This window comes from Embiotoca jacksoni, unplaced genomic scaffold, assembly GCF_022577435.1.
Source record: "Embiotoca jacksoni isolate LCO1_2020_lvr unplaced genomic scaffold, fEmbJac1.0.p SCAF_2, whole genome shotgun sequence".
NCBI classification, from domain to species: Eukaryota; Metazoa; Chordata; class Actinopteri; family Embiotocidae; genus Embiotoca; species Embiotoca jacksoni.
The window spans coordinates 2016602-2041199 of NW_027185340.1; the positions used below are offsets into that span (position 1 = coordinate 2016602).

General features: G+C 42.5%; 1 protein-coding gene across 2 annotated transcripts in view; it reads left to right on the forward strand.

Moving 5' to 3' along the window:
• agps (alkylglycerone phosphate synthase) overlaps positions 1–23264 on the forward strand; it is a 28043-nt gene extending 4779 nt beyond the window's left edge. For both annotated transcript variants that reach the window (XM_069153856.1, XM_069153857.1), the window contains exons 3-20: positions 387–477; positions 564–684; positions 791–865; positions 1856–1927; positions 3087–3166; positions 4800–4880; positions 6035–6160; positions 6427–6535; positions 9083–9210; positions 10153–10204; positions 11712–11788; positions 11873–11985; positions 13521–13590; positions 14440–14501; positions 15389–15478; positions 16869–16968; positions 17091–17148; positions 21113–23264. In XM_069153856.1, the coding sequence (XP_069009957.1) occupies positions 387–477; positions 564–684; positions 791–865; positions 1856–1927; positions 3087–3166; positions 4800–4880; positions 6035–6160; positions 6427–6535; positions 9083–9210; positions 10153–10204; positions 11712–11788; positions 11873–11985; positions 13521–13590; positions 14440–14501; positions 15389–15478; positions 16869–16968; positions 17091–17148; positions 21113–21234 (1627 nt within the window). In that variant the 3' untranslated portion in view covers positions 21235–23264. The remainder of the gene's footprint in view (positions 1–386; positions 478–563; positions 685–790; positions 866–1855; positions 1928–3086; positions 3167–4799; positions 4881–6034; positions 6161–6426; positions 6536–9082; positions 9211–10152; positions 10205–11711; positions 11789–11872; positions 11986–13520; positions 13591–14439; positions 14502–15388; positions 15479–16868; positions 16969–17090; positions 17149–21112) is intronic.
• Positions 23265–24598: the final 1334 nt, after the last annotated feature.

Genomic DNA, 24598 nt, shown 5'->3' on the forward strand with positions numbered 1-24598 from the left:
CGTAGACGACGTTCTCCCCTTCAGCGCTTGCTGTGACTGAGGGTTTTTCATTATAGAGTATGTTTCATGGACAAAGGTGCTCTCCAGTCCCCTGATGGCTCAGGCTGTGCCAGCAGCTCAATTGTTCTAGAGATGGTGACGGTGATGACATGAGCAGCTCTGGCTCGCTGCTCTGCTTGTGTAATAACGTCACTGGACTCCGAGCTCCTACTTTTCTTCTTATTGGTCTCACGTCTGGTTTTCCAAATGAATTAACCCGGTCAAGTATTTAGATACTTTCAATTCCAGGTTTTTGCTTCCACTGCTGGAAGTCACAAAGACATGAGTCTTAGTTGATTATCTTTAATTGGTAGATCACATGATGTGTCCTCCTTTACGCGATACAGGTATAGACTCAGTGGGATGATCATGCCTGGTCTCAAAGATTGGTTCGAAGACACGTTCGGTGCCAGTATGCAGCATAAAACTCCAGCAACAGTGAGTGCCACTCATGTTTACATCGAACGGGAATGCTCAGCATTTAGTCGCAGCTACCAAAACCACAACGGTTTGTTTTGTGTCAGCCCATTCTGAACAGCAGCGGTGTGCAGCCGCCCACTCTGAACGAGGCCTTCGTGGAAGAACTGAAGTCGACGGGTATTCCCTTCTCTCACGATGCAGAGGACCGAGTGTTTCGTGCCCACGGTAAGGCACAAAAAAAAAAAAAAAATACTCTAACCAACTTGAAATTCAGCGATAGTAGCTTTATTTGTGACGAATATATTAAAAGTTGTGTTGTGTTTTCTTTCAGGCCACTGCCTACACGAGATCTTCGCTCTGCGAGAGGGGAAATTCGGTCGTGTTCCAGATATGGTGGTTTGGCCAAGTGAGCGCAGAAGCTGTATTATCACTTTTTTATTTTTTCTCCCATTAGTCTGTTTTTCTCCTCCCACGTAGCATCACTGATCCCCCCCACTGGCTTAGGTGATTTAAAGGGTTAATCTCTGCAGAGGCAGGGATATTAATATGTATGAGTGAAAGCTTAATAAGAAGCGTCAGGGGGAGGATGGTTGACACCCAATACTCCACAGTCTGGCCCAGCACAGTACACCCATGAATTATGATTCTGAGATTGGTTTTCTCTTGTTATGGCTGGCACTATTTTATCATGCAAATGAGTGTTGACTGATGGTTGAAACTTGATTAGCAGCCTCCCAAATGGGCAGCAAATCACAGAGCAACTGAGGGTTTATTCTCATCCTCACTGGCACCGAATTTCAACTTTTCCAACCCTGCAAATATATTCTCATTTACTATGTATCTAATGGGTATTTTGATCTGTAATTTGCATTTGTCAGTAGTCCCTCCAAGTCAAGCTGTGAATGTTTAGTTCGTTGAGCTGTAATCCGCGGCCAAAGCTGTGTGTTTAATTGGATGGCAAAATGCACTAAAATGTAAGCATTTCTCACCGCCTCTTAAAGCACTCGAGGCCAGTCAAGCACATCCATGGAGGTGGGTATTGCAGCTCTTCCCACTCACTCACCACTCCAGCGTGAATGGATGTGTGCTCTGTGATTGGTTAGAATACGTCTGTATTGATCCAGCACATCCCACCCAGGAGAGCGTAGCTTCATGCAGTGTGACTCCGCCTGAGGAAAGCCCCGGGCAAATCAAAAGATACCCTGCCTCCCCGCTGGCCCCCCGTGCTCTCCTATATGTATATATTGTCAGCTTTATGCATATATTGTTACGTGCCGTCTTTTATTTCCGTTGCTGCATTTGTTTTTATATGAACACGTATAAGCTGGTAAATGAAAACATTTCCTTTATGACGGTCCTCTAATTTTTCTTAAAATGATCTTCTATGTTTTTGCAGACTGTCACAATGATGTCGTGAAAATTGTGGAGCTGGCGTGCAAACACGATGTTTGTTTGATACCATATGGAGGTGAGTCCTGGCGTCAAGGACTTGAATCAGCACAACCTACAATATAAACAGGACACGAATACATTTCTTTTGCATGAACTTTAAATATGTGGTTTATTCTCAACCCGTGCTCCTGATTTTTTTTTTTTTTTTTTTTTGTGGATAAATAAACCTGATACATAATGTAATGCTGACGGGGCAGTAGATGCTATGCTGGATTACCTTCCCTGCTGTGTGGCTTTTGTACTGGAACATCAAGAAAATAAGAGCACACTATTCGCTAATACTTGGCAATCACCCGAAGCATATGATGCATGTCATATGTAATCCCTTTTTCTCACTCCACCAACGTCTCCTGTCACTCACATCTATCTACTATATCACGACGGCATGACAGTAGAAATTGATTTTAATAGTGTTACAGCAGTTTATGAAAAGGTTCGTAAAAAAAATCATACAATCAGTAAATGTCAGTCTTCTCATTTATTCAATGAAATCCTGAAGTATTCAGTCACATCAGAAGAATCTCGTGAACCGCAGCCAGAGGAGAAGCTGTTCACAGTCTGAAAACCTGAAATATTTGATAATAGTTCTCTGAAATAGTACAAAAGTGATTTATGGGAGACAAAACAAGACATTTACTTGAACACAGCAGGGTTTTTGTTTTTCAAAATAAAATGCTTTAAAACTGGCAAAGTAATGAGTTAAATCATGAAATCTTTAAGAGCTTCAGCGTTTTCATCAAAACTCAATTTTATAGACACATTTCAGTTGTAATCAGCAGGTATTAATAATTAGGTATTATGTCTCGGATTCTCGATCCTTTGTGTCTGCAGCCAGAGTTTCTGCTGGGGCGTAAGTGTGCGTGTTTGTTTTAAAAATATGAAACCAGGAAACTTTTCCAGTATGATCACATGGTCTGTGTGTGAGTTCCACCTTTGTGTCTCCTTCTTGGGGATATTTTGACTTGTCACAGCAGGGTAAGGACATCAGTATTAATGATGGCTGCATCCCCCCCCCAGAGGACGTCCTGATTTTGAGCGAGTTGGTTGACTGTGATGATGTACTGGGATATTTTATGTAATCATTAATTCCACCTGTGGTTTTTCTACTCTGACGAGTCAAAATGTCTGCTATAAAAACGGGCTTTATTGTAACAGCTGTTTTTTTTTTTTCTCAGGAGGGACGAGTGTCTCGAGCGCCCTCGAATGCCCCGCAGAGGAAACTCGTACCATCGTCTCTTTGGATACCTCACAGATGGTACGTCTGACACCTTTATGTTAAAGTGTTGAACTGCACTAATGACAATAAAAACAATTTAAATGCAGTGTGATACATAAAAAAACCCAAAAAAACCAAAACAACATTGTGAAATTTAAAACACAAACTGCTGCCTCAAATATGACATTGGAGCCACAATGTGGGACATCTCAGGTAAAAGACACCGTCTTGCCTGAGAGTCACCGTGTTTTTCAAAGCTATTAATTGCACGGCTTCTATATAGAATTGAAACAGTGTTTTCTGGTATAACTCGTTATCTGGGTCGTTGAAGTTAGTGAGTCATGTTCTATCGGTATTCCTATTCAGAGACACCAAGCCCTGAAGTGAGGCGGTTTTGCAGATGAAATAAGATCAGATCTTTTAATTTAATATTAATGTTTAAAATTCATGTCTCTATACATTTCTTTTATTAAATCAAGCATGAAAAGTGAGATTTAGTTTTTGGCATAACAAAATTACAGCATTATTTCCAGATACCACGTGATCTTTTTATCTAATGTGAATGGACCTAATATTCATAATATTGTTAAAACTAAAACTAAAATCCATTAATCAACCAACAGAAATGTAATATTGTGATTTAAATTATGAACATTTTCAAATTATCAAGAACAAAAAACATTCTTTCAATTCGACCTCGTAAATGTGAGGATTTGACACATTTTATATAAATATAAACTAAATACATTTTGATTTTACAAAAACTAAATTTTATTCACATTGGACTCTGGGAATCTGTGATTGGCATTTTTCATTGTTTCTTTAAAGCTTCAGTAACACAAATAAGCTTTAATGGCAGCCACAGCTAGAACTGTGTGAAACTGGGACACAACATAAGTGTTCCCCCCCATCACTGATTTTAGTAGAACACCCCCCCCCCCCCCCACCCCAGCCAGCCACATGATAATATTTCATTGGAAATAATATAAAATGGTGAAAATTGTCACCAGTACAGTACAGCCCTTTGATCCAGGCACACATAGAGGTGATATACAAGCTGTCTGCACGCTGCTAGCCTTCAAGTCATTGAGTTTGGTGCCATAGACATCAGTGACCAGTGTTCTGTGTCAGGGGTCAGAGGTCAGGTGGCTCCAATGGAAGCACATGAAAGGAGCAGGATGGAAGGAACATAAAGTTTATTACCTCTGCAGAATAATTGATGGCGGTTATGAGATGACCTCCTGCAGGTAGGGGGCAGTGGCCTAAATAAGAGGCATATATTTGGAATTAGATGTTAAGCTCAAGACAGCTGACTGGTGTCTCCGTCCAGCGACCCCGCTGTACATTTATCCTTAAACCGAGCCGGTGGAAAGCGTACAGTGTTGTAAGCAAGCTGTCGAGGGACCGTCTCCGTGGTGAGTGCAGTGTTTATGTCTGAGTCTCAGATATTTTAAATCCACATAACAAATGTAGGCAGGTTTAGAGTTCAGATGACAGACATGGTGATACATAACATTCTTATTAAGATATTGGAACCTACTTCAAATCAGTGGTTTTACATAAATGAAACAAACCGCATTAGAGAGTATTTTTTTTCCATACTGTATGACATAAAGAGTTTATTTTGAATGTTTATGACTTCCTCCGTCATGTTTTTGTTTGTTTGTAACAGAACCAGATTCTGTGGATTGACGAGAAAAATTTAACTGCCCGTGTGGAGGCGGGCATCGTCGGTCAGGACCTGGAGAGATCGGTAAGCGCCGCTCATCCGTCCACATTCATCCGCCGAAAGATCTGACGTTAACGTCGTACGTTAACGCCGACAGTCGAGCCGCGTGACCGTCGGCGTGCAGGTCGTCCGAGCTCAGTCACCTCGGTGCTCTTTGCTCAGCGGAGCTCGCAGGGTTTCGGCAGGAGTTAGAGACGGAGCAGAGTGCTGAAGGGGAGAGATTAGAGAGCGAGACGGTGGTCGTGAGCAGATGGCACCATCAAGCTAATTCAGAAAAATGGAGAAGGAGCGGGTGTTTGATGTGGAGGAATGCGTGAGCTGCATCTAAAGCAGACTCCACCTCTGCATTTAGTCTGGGCCCATTTGATAGAGCAGATGGGTCTGCATTATAAACTGCCTTCCACAGGAGTGCTGTGATAAAACCAGGCCTGACTTTACCCTTGTGCTTCTGGGGAGCGTTGTTGTCATACTTTAAGGTCTCTATTATTATTACTATTAAATGTTCTCCCTATAGATGCAGTCTTTCAGAAGTACGGCGGCCTGCAGGAGAATGTGCAGGTTCCTCACGACCTACACATTCTTCTCAAAGCCTCGGGGATGGTGTGTGTGATGCACAGGTTCCTCAGGAGGTTTTTTTGTGTGTGTTACAAACACACTAATAACCCCAGACGTATACACATTGATATGACCATGTGGCAAAGTCATTTACAGTTTGTGCTTTGGGTGGAGCTGTGGAAACTGAATTTGCAGTCTTGCATTACAGTAGTGGGAGACGGAGCCTGTACAAGTCACAGACTTACATAAAAATGTAAACGTTTCTCTTATTGTAACTTTACTAATGATGCTAATAAAAGCATCGCTGCAGTCAGGCTGAGATTTGGCTCTGCCAGATAATGCACTGATCTCTCTCTTTAGTCTTTTCGTGCTCCTTCTACGTGGTTTATTTGAGGCCGTTATAAAAATCTGTGATGCCATAAACCCTGAAATCTACATTGCAGTATAACTCATGAAGTGCAGCAGCAGAGCTGCAATTATTTTCTCCCTTTTTCCCTTTGCTCATTCTTTTCGCTTCTTATTAAAACATTCTTGTGGCTTTACTAACATCTTGTTTTCCAAACATTTTTTCTCTGGCTTTTAACTACGACAACAAACGAATGCCTTCTTTCTTTTCATCACAGCTTAATGAGAGCGGCTACTGCACCGGGCATGAGCCTGACTCCATGGAGTTCAGCTCTCTGGGGGGCTGGGTAGCAACCAGAGCGTCAGGCATGAAGAAGAACATCTATGGTAACATCGAGGACCTGGTGAGTCGCCTGCCCTCTCTTCTACCTTTCTGCTGCCGTTTGTTCCGAGCAGAGAATAATGGCCGAGACGTTACAGCGCAGGAAAGAAATTATTAGCAAGAGTTTAGTGGACTTTGCCCTCACCTCTAAAATACAGGGTCACTTGGACAATATCTACATTGTATTATTTGTCAGCATTTATAATTGTCAAAAAGGAAGGTATAATAGCGTTTGGAAATATTTGTCTCTAAAAGTGCGTGTTGTTTTTCTGTGTTGTGACCGGACAGGTCGTCCATGTGAAGATGGTTACCCCGCAAGGAGTGATCGAAAAGAGTTGTCAGGGGCCACGCGTGTCCACGGGGCCGGACATTCACCACTTCATCATGGGCTCAGAAGGTTTGCTAGTCCTCTCATGTGATTTCAGTTGTGTAAACTTGTGTGTTACTGCAGGTTTGTGTGTGCGTGCATAAAGCCCTCGTGAGCATCAGGACAGTTCTCAGGCTGTGAGCTTCTTGCACATTAACTAGCATCGCTGGGAAAGGGATCTGGAGGGGTGTTAGTTAGGAACCAGCAAGTGTCCTCTGCACCCCATCTGCAGTGCCCTGTCCTTGTGAATGCCCACAGAGAGTACTGCCATATGCCAGGTTCCCACTACATAATGAGGAGGTTCAGAGACTCTTGGCATCGCTATGTTAAACAGCTGTGGATACAAACTTTATATTCGCCCTACAAAGCTCAGCAATCTGCTCCCTGACTGGGCTGGGATTGCTGCAGAAGTCTCTATTTGTACTTATTAGAAGTGATTTCAGTACCAGGGTTTTAAAGAAATGTGCTATTTATGTCTAGATTACTTAATAATCCATTAATACATACAAGCCTGGAAATGTTTTGTCTTGATTGTGCAGGTTAACTGTGAGTTATACCGTATAAGCCAGTTTGTGATAATCAGCCTAGACCTGTATGAACTGATCGCCATCAGGCTTCATGTTTTAGCTGGCACTTACCATTTCATCCTGCCTCAAAGATATTTGCCGGAAGTTATAAACACTTTGAGGTTGCGGAGTGATAAATAATTTATATGCTTTCCCTTAACCTTACTTTTCCCAAAGGTAGATTTGAATTGAATAGATCGGTAGGCTTTGGTTACTTGTATGAAACATACTGGTATGATTCCTCCATGTTTGACTGGATTTGCTGTTCACCTCATAAGATCATGAAAAATATCATAGCAGCAAATATTGTAAACATAAAACTTCTGAAACAAATTCATTTTGAACAGATTTGTGTAATATCAGAGTAAAGAAGTGTGTACTTTTGGTATACACTTAAGTGGAACGCATCCATTTCATTAGAAATGACTGTGAAACCTCAAGCTTCTCATTCTCTGCACAACAGCGGGTCTGTCTATCTCTCTGACCTTGAAGTAGCTTGAATACAAAGCAGTTCTTCCCCCTTGCTACAGCCAGTGTAAAGAATGATTGGAATGATCAATGATAATCCCTTTCTCTTTTTAAACCCCTCTCAACCGTGGAGAATTTAATATGAAGCCAACTAATACTAATCTGAGTTAAATGGTTGCTTCTATAGTGGCTTCACACTGTCACCACACATATTTTTTTGTTGTTGTTGTTGCTGGAAATATTTGTCGTTGAAAGCAGAGACGCTTCATTGCAAACAGTCGCTCTACACAAATACTAATCCTGTAAAATGAGGTTTGTTCAGTGGAGATAGTCGCAGTAAAAATGGCTTAAGCTGCACTCCAGCATTTCATTTTATCGGCCCCAAAAGAGTGTTTTTCTGATGTTGCTGTTCTTATTGCATCCAAGTCCTCACTTGCTCACTGTCTTGTACTCACTTGTACTCCAGCTCCTCCCTAGCTCCTTTTCTCTCTCACCCTGTCTCTCGCTTGCCCAGTGGCCCCTCCCTCATGCTGTCAGGAAGGCGGAGCCTGTCTTGGGTGAGGCCCACTGGAGTCACATGTTTTCCACCAGGCCACTAGGGAGCAGCATGTGGTGTGTAGTGTCACATTAGAGGGCTCATTAAAAACCATAACAGGCTGACAAAGCTTCCTAATTGACGACGGCCTTGTTCATGAGATGTCCGTCTATAAATGAAGTCAAAAAGCCTCAGTCAGTTTGCAATGATGTAAAACAGCAACAACAAAAAAAGCAGTAGATCCTTAAATTTGAGAAGCTAAAACCAGTACTAGCATATTGTTTGATAAATTTATTAAAATTAAATACATTTTCAGTCCATCAGCAAATTGACAGACAGACAGACAGATGGACTTTATTGATCCCGCAAGGGCAATTTTTTCTAAAAATACATGAAGCGAATGATAGAATATTATAAAAATATATCTACAATCTGTCAAAGCCTCTGAAACTGTTTCTTGCCGATGATTTTCAACAGCCTTCCTGTTTTTTTTCTATGGTTTATTATAATCAGTGTTAGAATCTGCAGGAACGACAAACAGCTCTCCCTAATCCTTTGCTGTAGTTCACTGGGAACTTTTTTTTTAATTTTTTATATATATATAAGCATTCAGCATATGTGCTATGTGAGAGAGAGTAGACAGGCAATGTGACTCCTGCAGCAGCAGCTAATGGTTGACCGTTTTCAGGGTCATAAGGTAAGCCGGAGGTTCCCTTGTACCTGTATGTGTGTTGCTGCTGTTGGCCTCGCTGCCTTTGATAGAGCCCTGCTTTATTTCCTCCTGCTCCTAAGCTGATAAATCTTAGTTGTCCCCCAATGTGTGGTAGAAAACCAGGTCTACTAAGTGAAATGTGAGACAAAGGTCACCTTAACGACCCACGGGACGCAGCACAGCCCTTAAAAACGGTCTAAAGTTTCCGCTCTGAGAGGGTTAGGTCATATAAATTTGTGGGAACTGGTATAATTCTTTTTGTTCTACTCAAAATCTCTCGCTGTGATTTTCCACAGGAACCCTGGGTGTGGTTACCGAGGTAACCATGAAGATTCGTCCAATGCCAGAGTACCAGAAATACGGCTCTGTGGTTTTCCCCAATTTTGAGCAGGGAGTTGCCTGCCTTCGAGAGGTTGCTAAACAGGTAACATGTTTATCTCTTTTTAAAGTGTTGTGTTTTTCTCCTGCTTCATCTCCATTTCTCAACCCGACACCGAGGCCTGTTTTTTGTTTTTGTGTTTGAGGTTTTTCAAAATGGCAATAAGCACATCATTTCTTCACTTGTTTAAAACTGACCTGCCAACAAAAATCTAAATTTATGTGCTGTCTGTTAAAACTAAACTAGCTGAACATCAGTTTCCGTGACACACCAAGACCACTACGTTCTGTCAGGGGCAGTGATACGGGCAAAACCAAACATCATAATGTGCTTAACAAGATATCACGACCATATAGTTGGGATGACTGTTTGTGCTTTCGAAATAATAATAACACGGAGATTTTTAAGAAAAATAATCATCAGTAATGGATGTAAAGACACAGTGGATAAAGGCAAAATACTAGAACAATCTGTTAGGGTCAGAAAATGGCATCACTTTTCTGTAATGGCCAACATCTAATCTCATATTAAGATATTGATATAAAATCGATGTATATTCCATCAGCTGTGTCCAATCACTGCTTGTAGTTTTTGTGGCACATCCAACATCACGGGTTGTACTGAGCCTCGATCAGTGCTCTTCAGATCAATCTGAGGGTTGAAACAGTAAATTCAGTTTCACCTTTGCTTTTTCAGTTTTTTTCTGTTCCAACTCAAACACCACATCCTGAAACTTTCCAGAGACATTTGAAACTTGTTGTCAAAAGCAACAAGCAAACTGGAGAGGAAAACTTTAGATTTTACATTCAGGACATCCAACAAGAAACCAAGAACCAACAATCCAACAGTTGCCCTGAATCTTTACACTATTAAATACTTTGGTCTCATATCAGCTTTATTTTAAATCAATTATTTTCCTATAATTCAGCTATTTTGCGGAAATTATTATCCAAACAAACTAAAACAGACCAACTTTTTCTTCCCCAGAGGTGTGCTCCGGCATCTATAAGGCTCATGGATAATGAACAATTTAAATTTGGTAAGTTTTGTTTGATCATTAACAACGTGGCCCAGCCGTCACTGCTGTTATTACGTCTTGATGTGAACATCTCATTTCAGCCACAGTTGTCTCGTGGTGACTCGTAGGACTGTATTTCACCTGCTTTTCAGTTTTAGGAAATGTTTTTAGGCCCCATTATAACCTTTGACAGTCAGTCAGTGATCCCATTTATTTAGAGCAGTTTCTCACGCTGTAAGTTTTGTCAGTATTTTGATTGGTGTTTCAATTTAGAATAAATGGCAACGGTGCAGCAGGGAACGATGTCACCCGCTGCAGCGGCAAATTGTTCAATTGATTCTTATTCCTGCAGCAGAACACACACACACACACACACACACACACACACACACACACACACACACACACACACACACACACACACACACACACACACACAGACTTGAAGCACGATGAAAAATAACCCTCGCCAAAATTAAGTAGTTGTTACATTGAAGTTTTATGATGTTGTTTCTTAAGGTCTTGTGGAATGCATCTGGCGTTGCCAGAGATCTGTGTAAAGTAGTTCCCCAGCCTCCAGGGATCTCATTATCTCCCCTATATTTCCACTTTTCACAGAGTAGGCACTTCTTAGCCTTAAGTAGGTAAGATGAAGCAACCAGGTTTTTTTTTTTTTTTTTGTTTTTTACTAATAACTAAAACTCATGGCTCTATGATGCCTTCTTGGGCTTATTAGTGGCTTGTACTTACTTTTAATCATGTTGGCTGTTGAGCACGTTGATGTATTCACAGGTTATTTTCAGTTTGGGACAAACAAATACAATTTAGCACTGCTTGTCTTGACACCTAAGATAAAACATGATAATGTTGTCGTAAGGAGCAGCATATGTTGATATGAAAAGAAAAAATAAATAAAAAAGAAAACAGAGGGGAGAGTTAGATGTGAAATTATGCTCAGTGCAGGTGTAATTTTCTCTCTCTGGATTTTGAGTATTTAATTAACGAGTATGATGGCTGTGAGAGACCTTAAGACCTGCAATCAAATTTTGGAATGGAAACAATTAGGACACTAAGTGATGAAGAGACTTGAGCATGGGGGGAAATAAATGAACTGTTAAGTCTCGGCGACATCACCCATGACTTCCCCGCTGTGATTGATAACCATCCCATTGGCCCCAGCCCCTCATTTTCGCTTGTCCACAGGCGCTTTTGTGCGTCCGATCAGGAATAAATCAAAAAGTGTGGGTGAGGAAGACGGATATCACCGTGTCAACCCCACTTCCCTTCGGAAACTCTCTGATTTATAGTCGCTGTCGCTGGCAGCCACTGGCCAGTTGTAAAGTTATTCAAATGTTACCATTTATTTTTCCTCCTTTTGTTTGAAACTCCAAATAAACCTGACTAGCTTGCCCTCTCGGAGGTTGCAGGCTGCAGCGGGGTTTACCTAACGTGTGAAAAATAGCATCTGACTTTGAGGCCCACTTCTGTGTGAATTAATGGATCTGACTTTTATCTGATGTTCTCACAGGTCACGCCCTGAAGCCGCAAGTATCTTCAATGTTCACTTCCTTTTTGGAAGGCTTAAAGAAATTTTACATCACCAAGGTAAAACGGATCAGAAGTGAACACCACCAGTTTGTAGCCACAGGTGTTTTTTGTGGAAAATGAAACCACCTTTCTAATTCTCAGTTCAAAGGGTTTGACCCCAACCACTTGTGTGTGGCCACCCTGCTGTTTGAGGGAGACCGCGAGAAGGTCCTGCAGCACGAGAAGCAAGTTTATGACATCGCAGCAAAATTTGGGTAAGTAGTAGTTGCTGCTCACTTTCCTGTTTCCCTGTCAGTTAAAGATCCTTGCCACAGAAATGTGCCACTTGGTGGAGCTGCCTTTGGCCCTGATGTCCCTTCAGCTTATTATGGAGTAGCAGTGAAAAGAATAGAAAAGCAGTTGCACACTTCAGTTTCTGTGCTCTGCTCAGTAGTTTGTCTCTGTGTGGATTGATGGATCACCTGTGGAGGTCCTCCTGTCAGGCCGGCTCGGTCCTCCTGTCAGGCCGGCTCTAATGTTAAAGTAGGTTTGGTGTGGGCAGTGATAGCGGGGCACAGCGCCGGCCTAGAGGACACAGCTGGGGAGTGCTCGGCTGTTCTGATTGATCATGAAATGGATCAATATGGACTTTGGTGGAAATCAGTTACCTGCCAGCTTGAGCGGAAACCTCTCTCTATCCGTAGCCGTTTTTAAACCATTTACACCCTTTAAACCAAAAAATATTTGGTGTCCTCTCACAGGTGGCTGGTAGCTTTACTTTTAGAAAGTAAATAGGCAGCCTGTGTTTATGTTGAATAATTAAAAGATAAATAATGGCAAAAATCTGATTTTGAGGAGTTAACAAAAATCAGATTTGAATGCATCATATCTTGTTTTCTGTCACTAATTTAAAGAAACATAATCAGCCACCTTTGGACATTTCCCTCTCTTTATTTTTAATTTAAAATGTAAAAATTGTTCTCGCTTTAATTTAAATTCTGAACATTTTCTTTGGCCTTATTTAGTGTTAATCACACAAACAGCTCCCTCTTTAGAAACACACCAACCATTGGAAGCACACAGACATAATATTCATCAAATATATTTAAAAATTGTTATTGTAGAGTTAAAACTGAAAGAAGTCAGATCTAAGTAGTATATAGATCCTATTAATATAAATTAATTTCGATCAGGAAGATTTATCATTTCAAAGTTAATATAAAGTTTTCACTCTAAATGTATTTCAACCATTACTCTGCTCAAAGTATGAACCACTCGTTAATGAGGTACACATCGGAGATTATTCGATGGCACTGTCACTGATTTTTTGTTTAATGTTTTTTCATTATTACTGTTAGTGTTACTGCTGGACGACTGCCCTGACGATAAGAAGCAATTAAAACCACAAGAAGCTTTTAAGTCACATGCAAACATCCTCTGCATAATTGCATTGTCTCAAATAAAAGCTGATCACCCATCCGAATAAGTGTCAGTGATGGATTAGTGAGGTTTAGGTTTGGCGAGGAACGTTTTCCTCTGGTGTTGGGAAACAGGAAGAGGGGTGAAAATCAATATAGTGATTTTCTGATGAGCGCGGCCTGATTAGTTTGGATGGTAGATGAAAATGTGATTACCCACCGCAGGTGATAGATGTGCAGCTGACCTGTGGCGATGCACGGAGCCTCGCGTCATTGATCTGTACATTGTTGGACTGACAGGCTCCGAGACAGCTGTTGTGAGGGGGGGCGGTCGCACCAACAAAGCTGAAAGAAAAGAGCGGTTAAATATTAACCCTGTTGTCTCCTTCCAGGGGTCTGGCAGCTGGAGAGGACAATGGGCAGAGGGGCTACATGTTGACCTTCGTCATCGCTTACCTCCGGGTGGGTCACTCCTCTGGCTGTTTCTCTGCCTGAGCTGATGGGCAGGTGGGGCGGGTGGGGCGGGTGGGGAGGCTGCAGTCGGACAGCAGATAGGAGAGGGAGCAACAAAGAGAGGCTGCAGAATATGACCTCAGGAGGTCTTTGATTCGATCTGGTCACAGTTCTTGTCAGGGCCTCTAACAAGGAGCACAGTGGCTGCAGACAGAGTGACAATAGAGAGCTGACTGAGGTCAGTCCTGCTGGAGCCCTTTCTGATAATCATAAGAACGTATCAACAAACACGGTGTTTACATTCACTTAAGGAACCCGGTTACTGACAGCTCTCTGCTGACGTTCTGTAGTCAGGGTGAGTTATTTTCTCAGCAACATTTCAAGCAAGAAGCCTTAGCCATGTAAACACTTAACCAAGTTTCAATTCGGCTTTCAGACATCTTGTATCACTTATAATAAGGCCACAAATAATAAAATTGCACATTTAACATCATTATAGATTAATCTACTTTCTATTTTCTGGATTTATGTGTTTACTTCTTTGGTCTGTATAATGTCAGCCAGCTGGAATAAATGCTGCAGGACCCATAGTGATGTAATAAAATGTTTTATCCAATAAACTAGTAAAATAGTTGGTAATTATCTTTCTGTTGATTGGCTGAATGTTTCAGCTCTAATTAATTAAGTTAAATTAGGAAGATGCAGTTTTGAAAATAAGGTCAGAGGCTGAGGTTTTCATTCCTGATCTGCTGCACTCATATTAACAGTAAAAGCATTGCTTGTGTTGTGTACATGTACATGTATAACTTGTATATATAACTTATCAGCCGACTAATGTTCGTATTGTGCTCCAACTAGGACTTGGGGATGGACTACTATGTGATTGGGGAGTCCTTTGAAACCTCTGTGCCTTGGGACAGGTAAATACATTAACATGAGCTGCAGGCTTTCCTGTGTCAGATTGAAATAGCTCAGTACACATATTTCTTTACTCACCTCCCACACAGTCTGCCCTGAGAGAGTCCTCTGCCTTTTCTCCTGCTCCCGTTTCCCCTCCTTTCTTTTATTTCTCTTTGCCGCTGTGTTTGACATTCACCTTCATGCCTGCCTTCTCCACCATTAAACGACTGTACGTCGGTGGACGCTTTGCCTCCTCTGCCTATAAACCCACCATTACTCACACACACATGCTCACAGAGGGTAGAGGTCTATATGTAATGTGTGTCGTGTTAGCCACAGATTCATCTCACACCCATGTTGTGTGATCTGCATTCTCTCCATGTTTTCATTATGCTGTTTTCTCACTCAACAAACAAGAGCACATGCAGCTCCCTTGTTGTGTAACATGCCTGACGGGAGAGACCGAGAGATCAGGCACTGAGGCGAGCATATGTGCCTGGCTCATTACCCACCCTCCTCCCCATCCTCCACCCTCCTCCCCATCCTCCACCATCCTCCATCCTCCTCCCCATCCTCCACCCTCCACACACGGCTGCACATGCTTAGGACTGGCGGCCATTTCCACACCAGTGGGAATCTCTTCCACAATGGTCGTCATGTTCGTCAGTCTGTCCTCCTTCTCCTTCCTGGCATCCTGCCTTCCTCTGAATTTTAATAATTTTGCACCACTAATTAATTTATTACATTTCCTATACACATCACAGTCATGTTTTGAGATACACAAAAATCAGTTTAGACCGCACTCTTTAAACATTTCATGAGCATAATGTTGCAGCATTACAAATTCATCCTCTTTCTGTTTAATCCGGTTCAGACAGGACATAAGAAATCTCGTATTTATTTCCAGGGTGTTGGACATCTGCAGGAATGTAAAGGCACGCATCGTTCGAGAGTGTAAAGACAAAGGAGTGCAGTTTCAACCTTTGTCCACGTGCAGGTAATATTTGAAAACAACAGAATTGAGCCTGAACACAACACGCTGTCCCGCAATCTCCAAACAAAGGTTGAATATAGTTTTATGAAAGTTTGAATTCCAGTGTAAAAACAGACCCTATATATTCTATATTTGTCTTTTTGTCAACAAATCCCATGATAGGAACAAAACAGGTCCCAGATATCAGAGTAACTTATTAAACCTGCAGAGCTCTATGGATTTGAGCCATTGTTACTCAAACGGGAGTAAATTGTGCTCTTGTTGGGGACTATTTTCAGCCACTGAATAATACATAGTTCTAGCAGCATGACAGTATATGTGGTATTGACTCAAAATAAAGTGCAGGGCCGGTGTTTATGATAATAAAGGTGTAGCAGTGTGGCTCATTTATATGTTTTTACTAATGTTGGGACTGTAATGTATCTCTGCTGCAAAAATCTGTTTTATCAGGCTTATAGAAAATCACCAGATTCATATTTTAAATGGTTAAACTCAAACAGGAACCTCTCTAATAATATTTGTCTAAAACTGGTGTAAATCAGAAGCTATCAGTTTAAAAAGAAAACTGTGAAGCTGACTGTTGGTACTTGAAAATAATTAACACTAAATACTTGAGATACAATGCATTCATTGCTTAGGAAGTATTGGAGGTTGCGCAACTATTCCGACCCCTGTTGAGTTAGCAAGAGCCACGCAGACAGACAGACAGACGGACGGCGAGCTGGCTGAGGAGCACCCGGCTGCTGCTTGCAGATTGCCGACAGATTAGGCCTCAGCCTGATTACGCTACGGCCATTCGTTTCCCGGCTGCAGTCTGTCACATGATTGATTTGTCCATTTAACCTCCAGAGCAGTCAGTGTGCCAGGTGATGGGCCATGTCAAATGAACAAGGGCTCTGCACCAGTTCCTCCACGGAGAACGAGGCCAGAGAGAGCTCATGTAAACCAGAGAGGTGCTCACTCTCAACAGAAAGCTCACTCCACATGTTCCAACATCTGAATTCAAATTGCATTCATTCAGAAAAGTGAAGGAGTTATTTAAGTCTCTTTGAAATGATAAACATCAGCGTGTCGGTTGAACCGTCCAGTTACCTGCAGCGTAAGTTTGGCTCAGGTGATTCAGGTAAAAGTGTTTTAATGTTTGATAATGTTACGTTATTGAAGGCGACAGTGCTTCCACGCTGCCTCCGCTTTCTGGTAACCATGAATGGAATTGAGGTCAGGGGTTCACTGGGGAAAACCAAACCTCCCACTTCACTTTGTCTTCCAATTACAAAGGAAAAGAAAATGCATTTATTGGTTGAAAATGGAGCACCGGGACAAAACACTGATGTAAATGAGATTTTCAGAGGGACAGCTGAAGGAGAAACATTAAGGTGTCTTGTTTGTGCAGGGTGACTCAGACGTATGATGCCGGTGCCTGCATCTACTTTTACTTTGCCTTCAACTACCGGGGACTCGGTGATCCAGTACACGTGTATGAACAAGTGGAGGTAGGTCCAGTTTCAGTTTTAGCAGCATTAGAACAAAGTCCAACCTTTCATAGATCATAATTTAATGTAATGATATGTTGAATCTCCAACACCCACAGAGTCAATGTTTTGTTTTTTTCCAGCATGCAGCCAGAGAAGAGATCCTCGCCAACGGAGGGAGCTTGTCACATCACCATGGAGGTACTAAAAACGGAGGTTTTTTTAAACTAAAATATTGAGTCCGTCCTCTCAAACCGCAGAAAGCAGGTGCACACGAATCTCAAGAATCACTCTGACTTGAATGACGGCATTTTTGCACATTTCACTAAAATTATAATTCATGAAAACAGGGTGCCCTGAATAGCACCGAGAAAACGCTGCGCGTTCCCAGCGTGCTCTTCCGTGCCGGCGAGCAGGCGGCCAGTCGTGTCAAAAATGTGCATTTGGTCTGAGATCTTTCATAGCTTCCTTCAAGTGTCCAAAATCTGTTCCTGCAGCTCAGATGAATGACTCCGACTCGGCTATTTGTTCATTTCAGCAGTGACCAAATGAAACGTGAGCAGGGGAGGGCGGCGAAACAACTCTCTGGGCCCCATCGGGGCTAACCGAAATGGCTGCCTTATCTATATTGCCATCCGCCTCGCTGTTTTCATACATCACTTCAGGCTATTCATCACACCTGTCAAAAACAGTATGCAGTGAATCAGCTGCGATATTAAATCACAATTTCTCCTGAAGGCGGGGACGGGTTCAAAATTAAAAGATTGCTAATAAAAAGGAGGCAGCGGGCCGGGGTAAATGATGCCACCGTTATCGCTAGCTGTATACTGACCTCCAAACGGTGGCCCGGCCACCCCAAGCAGCACGGGGAGGTGACAGGGGGGAGAGGAGGGGATATTGATGCAGCTCCTGCGTGCGAGGCCCACTCTGTAATTGTGATTAATAACAGTGGGCCTCGCTATCTGGGCGCAGACAGGCCAGTTTGTCTGCCCACAATCAGCGCTTGACAAATGGAGGTAGTTTCACTGGGTTTTGTGTATCAAACAAAACAGATGTAGTCAAGGATGGTGAGGTGGGAGGGCACCGGAGGAAATATACATTTTTGTGGCCTCGTATTTACAGCAGGTCATCGTGGAGCTGCATGGGCGGAGGAAGGGGATCTGGGCGTGTGGAGCGCGCTGCCCTTTTCTCTGCAGGACATAATACTCAGCTAACACCACGGTGTGTTGACTGCTGTCCACGACAAAAAGTACAATTTCAACCTCGGAGAGGAGTCGGATTAATCCCACTTATTGTAAAACAATGCTTTATGTGTGATTATTGGCTGGTTCTGAAAGCCCGAACACTGGGAGAAATGTCCTCGTTAAGTAGGTCACCAGAGTCGCAGCGGTGAAGAGTTGTTGAACATCCATCACTCGGAGAGTCGTCCATCTATCAACCCTGCACCGCAACTTCCCAACCAATACTCGGCCTCAGCCGTATCAGAGGAGCGCAGGGCCGCTACCTTCCTCTGTCTGTCACGTCCTGACCCCCATTTGTCAGAGACACCCAGGGAGAGTGAGAGCAGCGTGTCGAGGGGTTGAAGCTCAGCCCGGCTTTTGCCTTCTCCCCGGTATGAGGCCACCCCAGGGTGCCCGGCATCGTCACCTCACCTTGGGGCTCCGCAGAGCTTCAATCTCACTCGCTCTGCCAACTGCACCTCCACGCAGGTCAGCGCGTTCAGGAGATACAACAAATGACCTGATTTAGTGAAGTTCCCCTTGTGTCATTCGTCCTGAACTTCCCCAGGCTTTTCCACACAAGAGAAATATCATTCGTAAAAAAAAAAGAAAGAAAAAAAAAAAAGTAATTTCTGAAATGGCTACCTGTACTTCTTTGCATGTCTCAGCTGCACAGACCAAGCCTGGTGAGATTGATTGCAATAGCAAGCAAAAGAGAGACAATATGACAAGATAGATGTGTAAATTATCACAGTGATGGAGGCAATGATGCAGTCCCAGCACCTTCTGTTTTCTCTCCCTTTCCTGAGAGGAGGGAGGGATGGAGGTGGAACAAGGGGGAAGGAGCGGGGAGGAGGAGGTGGAAGAGAGCACGATACTTTCTTAGTTATTGGGTAGCAGCTGATTGGTCGCTATGTCACCATCTGGAGGTTTGTGTGGTATCAGGGTCCCTGGTGACCCTGCTGTCTGCCCTGTTTTGTCAGGAGATGGGCCTCACTAGCCTCATGGCTGATCCCCATCTGGGGTTTCCTGGCTGGACTGTGATAAGGTGGCGCTGTGAGGCGTCGGGGTGGCCCCTTCGCTCCACACGCCCCGTTAACACGGGGGGCTGCCTGCTACCGATGCAGAGAGAAGCATGTGGAGAGGGATAGGAAGGCGTGTGAACACTCCCATCATGCACCTTCCTATTTTCAGGCCTCTATATCTAATCTGTGGTGATTACGTTGTTGGTTCACACAGCCAGCAGCATCTGTTCTGAGCTGCTCGCTTCTCAAATCTATCTTTTTCACTTCAGACATATCGAGTGTTCCTCTTAAAGTGACACGACCTCCAGAAGTTCATATTTACCGAGCTCTGGTCAGTGACTCTTTTTAAGTTGCTTTCTGCACTGTTACTAAAGACAGACTTTTATGTCTGTCATTTTATTTTGTGTTGATTGTTTGTTTTGTTTTTTTCCGTCACTTTAAATCTTCTGATAATAATTTGTTTTGTTTAAACTGATTTTCTCTGCAGAGTGTGCAGTAGGTGCTGTTGGTTTTATAATCCTGTTTTGTATCACATGTTCATCAGTCTCTCAGAGCTGAAACCAAAAGATCTTCAATTAGAAAGAAAAAAAGCAGCAAAACTTCACCTCCAGCACTGGAGAATTTCTGGTTAATTATTATTTTCTGCTGATCAATTAATTATCCTCTACTGGGAATGGCAGGATTGAGCTTTCAGATGGACCTCGCTTGTACTGATTTTATTACACGACTTCAGCGGTTTTAATTCCATCCAAAATATTTATTAACTTAAAAACAACAACAACAACAGCAGCTATCACACAGTAGGTCTGGGACTTTGGGGGGTCTTGGGGCCCCTCAGCAATTTCTCAGCAGCATTGCTACTTGTGGTTTTTGTTGTACGTCAGCCTCCAGCAGCTCCACCGTCTTTCCTCTTTTTTGTCGGTCTCTACTTTCTCAACTATCAAATAAAGGCAACAAATAATAATAATTTACAAAATCTTGCCTTTAAATCTTCAGCATCTATATATCAATACATCTATAAGTTTGGTCTGCTGATTTAAATAGAGTTTAAAAAGTCTGAAATGTCAAAGCTCACCAGCTGAATGTCTTGAACAGAATGTGCCTGATTTTTACAAAAAGTAGTTTAAAACGCGACTTTAAAATTAAAAAATTAAAAATATATATATATTCAGCTTTATTAGCTCGGTGAAAGTAAAAGTTTGTTTTTAATTTGAACTTCTTGAACAAGAGTGAGGTTTCACAGTCCTCCGCAGTCACCAGACCTCTCGCTGGCTCCAGACTCTCCGATAAGAACCTGTCGGGTCCAGACGCTGTGGAGGATGTCGGACTGGACAGCTGGTGAAGTAATGGCCACCCTCACTAGGCTTCATGCCGAAGCCGCTCTCGCTCCTCAGGTTGTGGTTTGGAGAAGAAGGGGAGGAGGGACGGCGAGGAGCGGCTGGAAGCCAGAGCCCTTCTGACGGAGGAGCATTGTGTGGCGCTCCACGGTTGGCTTCGGCACCCTGATGGTGATCGGGCCGGTGTCGGGGCGCGACAGCCTCGCAGGTCGTGTGCACAATGAGACAGAAACACACAGACAAAACGCCCGGTGACTCTGGAGGGAGGGAATCTGAGGGGAGCGGTGGCTCAAAGAGTGAGGGAGCTGGGGACGGCCCGCTACAGCCGCCAGCCGGCCCCTCCTCTGGGAACACACAGAGCCTAATGAGTTTGATAGTCTGCTGAGCTCCATAAATCATGCCATGCAAAACATTTCTCCTCTCTGAATAAAAGCATTTATCACCCTCTGTTTATTCACTCACTCTCACAAGATTGATTGGCTCCCAGCAGCCTGCTGAGCAATCAGCCGTGCCGATTCCTCTATTTCTCCCCCTCGGTCGTCTTCCTTGGTTTATTTATTTATTTGTCTCCTCTGTCATTCAGTGGGGAAACTTCGCAAGGAGTGGATGAGAGAGACCGTCTCCAATGTCGGCATGGGGATGCTCAAGTCTGTCAAGGACTACGTGGACCCGAATAACATCTTCGGCAACAGGAACCTCCTCTAATTTCCCGCTCCTGTTCATCTCCATCTCACCTTTTTCTAAAAGCATCTTGTGCATTTTGGATTAATAGAAACTAAATGTGAATTTAAAATGGACAGAGATCATGTCTTCTCCATCAAAAATGTCATACGGTGCCATTTAACGATTCACCCCGATTTTTTTTTCTTTTACATTACCTTGCACTTAATCTGCTGTAACAATCATATCGTCACCCATGTTGAAGCTCACTTCTGCCGTCGTGGCTTCGGCCTCTTACGCTACGGCCGCGACGCACCTTGACGTGATGCGACAAAACCTTGATTTTTGTCATGTTTGCTTTTGTCTAACCGCTTCCTAAACATCCTTGCCAACAATTTGTTTGTGTGTGTGTGTGTATGTGTGTGTGTGTGTGGGGCACTTCTTTAGTGGTGAGTTCTCGATGAATGCGCTTTCTAAAGCTCTGTGCCTTTCTAAAGCTTTTGTCTGCCTTCCCGTCTCCTACGACACACTTTCTGTACAGTGAGTCCCTTTGTGAAGCATAACAGACTTGGACATGATGGTTTTCAGTGTCTCCTGTTTGTCTTTTCATGCCCTCCTGCCTTCTGTTGTACTGACCTATTGCCATAAGAGACTTGTTTCTGGACTGAAAGAGTGTTTGTGTGTGATAAACTTAATCAGCTAAACCCCCGTTCTACTCCCAACAAATTTTACAACGACCCTTAGAAGTACAGTATGAATACTGAGAGAGAGTTTCCATGTGTGCTTAGTTTTTGTACTGAAAACGTTTACCTTGCATGGTTTGTTACTCAGAAAGCAAAGTGGAGTTTAAAAAAAAAAGAAAGAAAAGAAGCCATTTCGATCATCATGCCTGTTTCCACATTTGCAATTTAAGGCCTCTGGATCCCGGTGCTCATGTTGTACCAAAGACTCAACTCATCAGATCATGCAAACACACTGTAAACATGTGTTTGGTATCATATCCACCATGTTCATACACATTTTTAGTAACCTCATGCACAGCTACACTATTTTTTAATTAGCATATGCAAAGATAACCATCTTGAGAACTCTAAAATGTAGATATTTGTGACTGTTACATGTGCTAAAACTTTCCAACTCAACACGGTTGCATCTTGTTAAAGACCCTTTTTTTTTTTTTTCTTTCCTGCAGTATTATTTTATGATCGTTTCCCCAGAATTGTTCATCTCCTCAAACGGTTTCATAGTTTTGTGTGTCACTTTGTGGAAATGTTTTTTGGACAGATACTGTAATATCCTACAGTTTGATACCAGACTTGTACCATTTAGCGAGGGATGCACGATATTGGATTCTTTGCCGATATTCTGATATTTTCCAGCTGTTTTGCCGATTGTCGATTGTGATAAACGCACTCTCTCTTTGTTTTTCACTAATTTGTCGTAATGATCAGGATCAATGCTCCTAAAAGGGGCAGTTAAATCTGCGATGTTTAAGGAATGCGATGTGGCTCCTCCTTGCATGGCCGACACTGACCAACCACTGCAGACGGCAGCTTTACATCCATGTTGGACAAACCTCCACAAAGACATGGCATCGAGCATGTAGTCAGGCATCATTAAATACTTAATACTTACTTAATACGTCCTTTTCATATCGGTAGAAAGGATCCTTTCAGGCCGGTGCCGATATTTCATTTTAAGGCCTTTATCGTGCGGGACCGAAGACGTGCCGATATTATCCTGCATCTCAACGTTCAGCTGCTCATTTTGACACGAGGTTGATCTATCAGACAGTTGTTGACTGAAGAATCTTGGCTTGTTTTTGGTTTTTTTCTCCTGATCTATGATTAACATTTTCCAGGACCATTGTGTCCTTTTCCAGTCAAAATATTCCCCTTCCATATAAAAGGACTCGTTCGGGACCCGTCATCTGACATTTTACCTCATGTGTCGAGAGCTTTTGAAGGTCATGTCTGTACCTTTTCTTGTCAATTTTCCACTTCTCTTAACAACACAGTAACATCCAAGTACATTTCGTCAATGCTGTTTGTGCAATAAATTGGAACTAAAACATCCCAGTTGTGGATTTTTCTCCTTCTCGTACATCATATCCAATTCGGCTCTTCACTCGTAGTCTTTAATTATACTGTCAGACAGAGCGAGGAAGGTCAGCGAGAGCCTGGGAGCAGGATGGTGTTTGCTCTGCCTCCACCTGCACCATACAGAGCTCAAGGTAATCCTGCACAGCGAAGTTTAACAGCCTGTCTCTTGCTTCCTGTCAGGCTTCTTTTTTCTTTTCTTTTTTTCTACACACAGGCTCATTTGGGCGTCATCTTCACCCACACAGCCACCCACACACTGCTGGCTGACGTCACCACCACCTATCAACGGCAGTGGAGCTCAGCCTTGAACGGAGAAAAAATGTAGTTTAATACGAAGGATTGTGTGAATGGATACGTCAGGTTTAGATAAGACAGGAGGGCTTTAAAATGAAAACATTATTTCTGATTAATGACTCAGATTTGTCTTATATTGATCAGGTTTATATATTTCCATCCATTTCCTGTCTCCTTTTATATATATATATATATACTAGCTTTTCCAACCTCATTTAATGTATTGTGCAATTTTCCCTTTTTCATGATTTCAAATATATCATTGAAATGTGCTTATATCTGCAGTATTTCATTGTTATAATTTGTCTGTAAAGACACGTTTGTCCACAAGAGGGCAGCACTGCACTGGGAGAATTGTAAACTAGGAGGCAAAGGCAGTGGAGGAGGAAGGACTCAGATCTTTAGGTAAAAGGACTAATGACATTTTAAAATACAATTGATTGTCACCCAAGTAAAATCATTTTAATATGTGCATAAAACAAATCTGCTTAAAGTGTTAAAAGTAAAGGTTCATAATGTACAGTTTTATACTATATGGTTTTGGGTAGTTTATAGCAATTTATCACCTTTTAAAGATGTAAAATAAATGTAGTGGAACAATATTTCACCCTTTACGGTAGCAGACTTAAAATATACATTCAAATAAAGTGCAATATTTTGTAGGAAAGCTGGATCACCACGGTCAGAGTAAACCAGAGCACTCGTAGCAGCATATTTTTATTTAAACTCTCAACAGAAACATTGCACATTTGCCTTTTCATGCCTTTAGGTTTCTTTCAGTTTAGCCTGCCGTGACTAAATCCAGAGTCCGAACCGAGAGAGGAAAGAAGAAACACAAGAAGCACGTTACATTGCAAAAAAAGACTAGTAGAAGTCGGCTATGTCTGGAGACCTAATAGAAAAATAGAACCGCAATATTCATACGTAAATCACGTAACATGATGCAATAGAATTGAAGTCATGCATTTCTGATGAGAGAAAGTGTTTACTGATGAAAATACGAGGTATTTGTT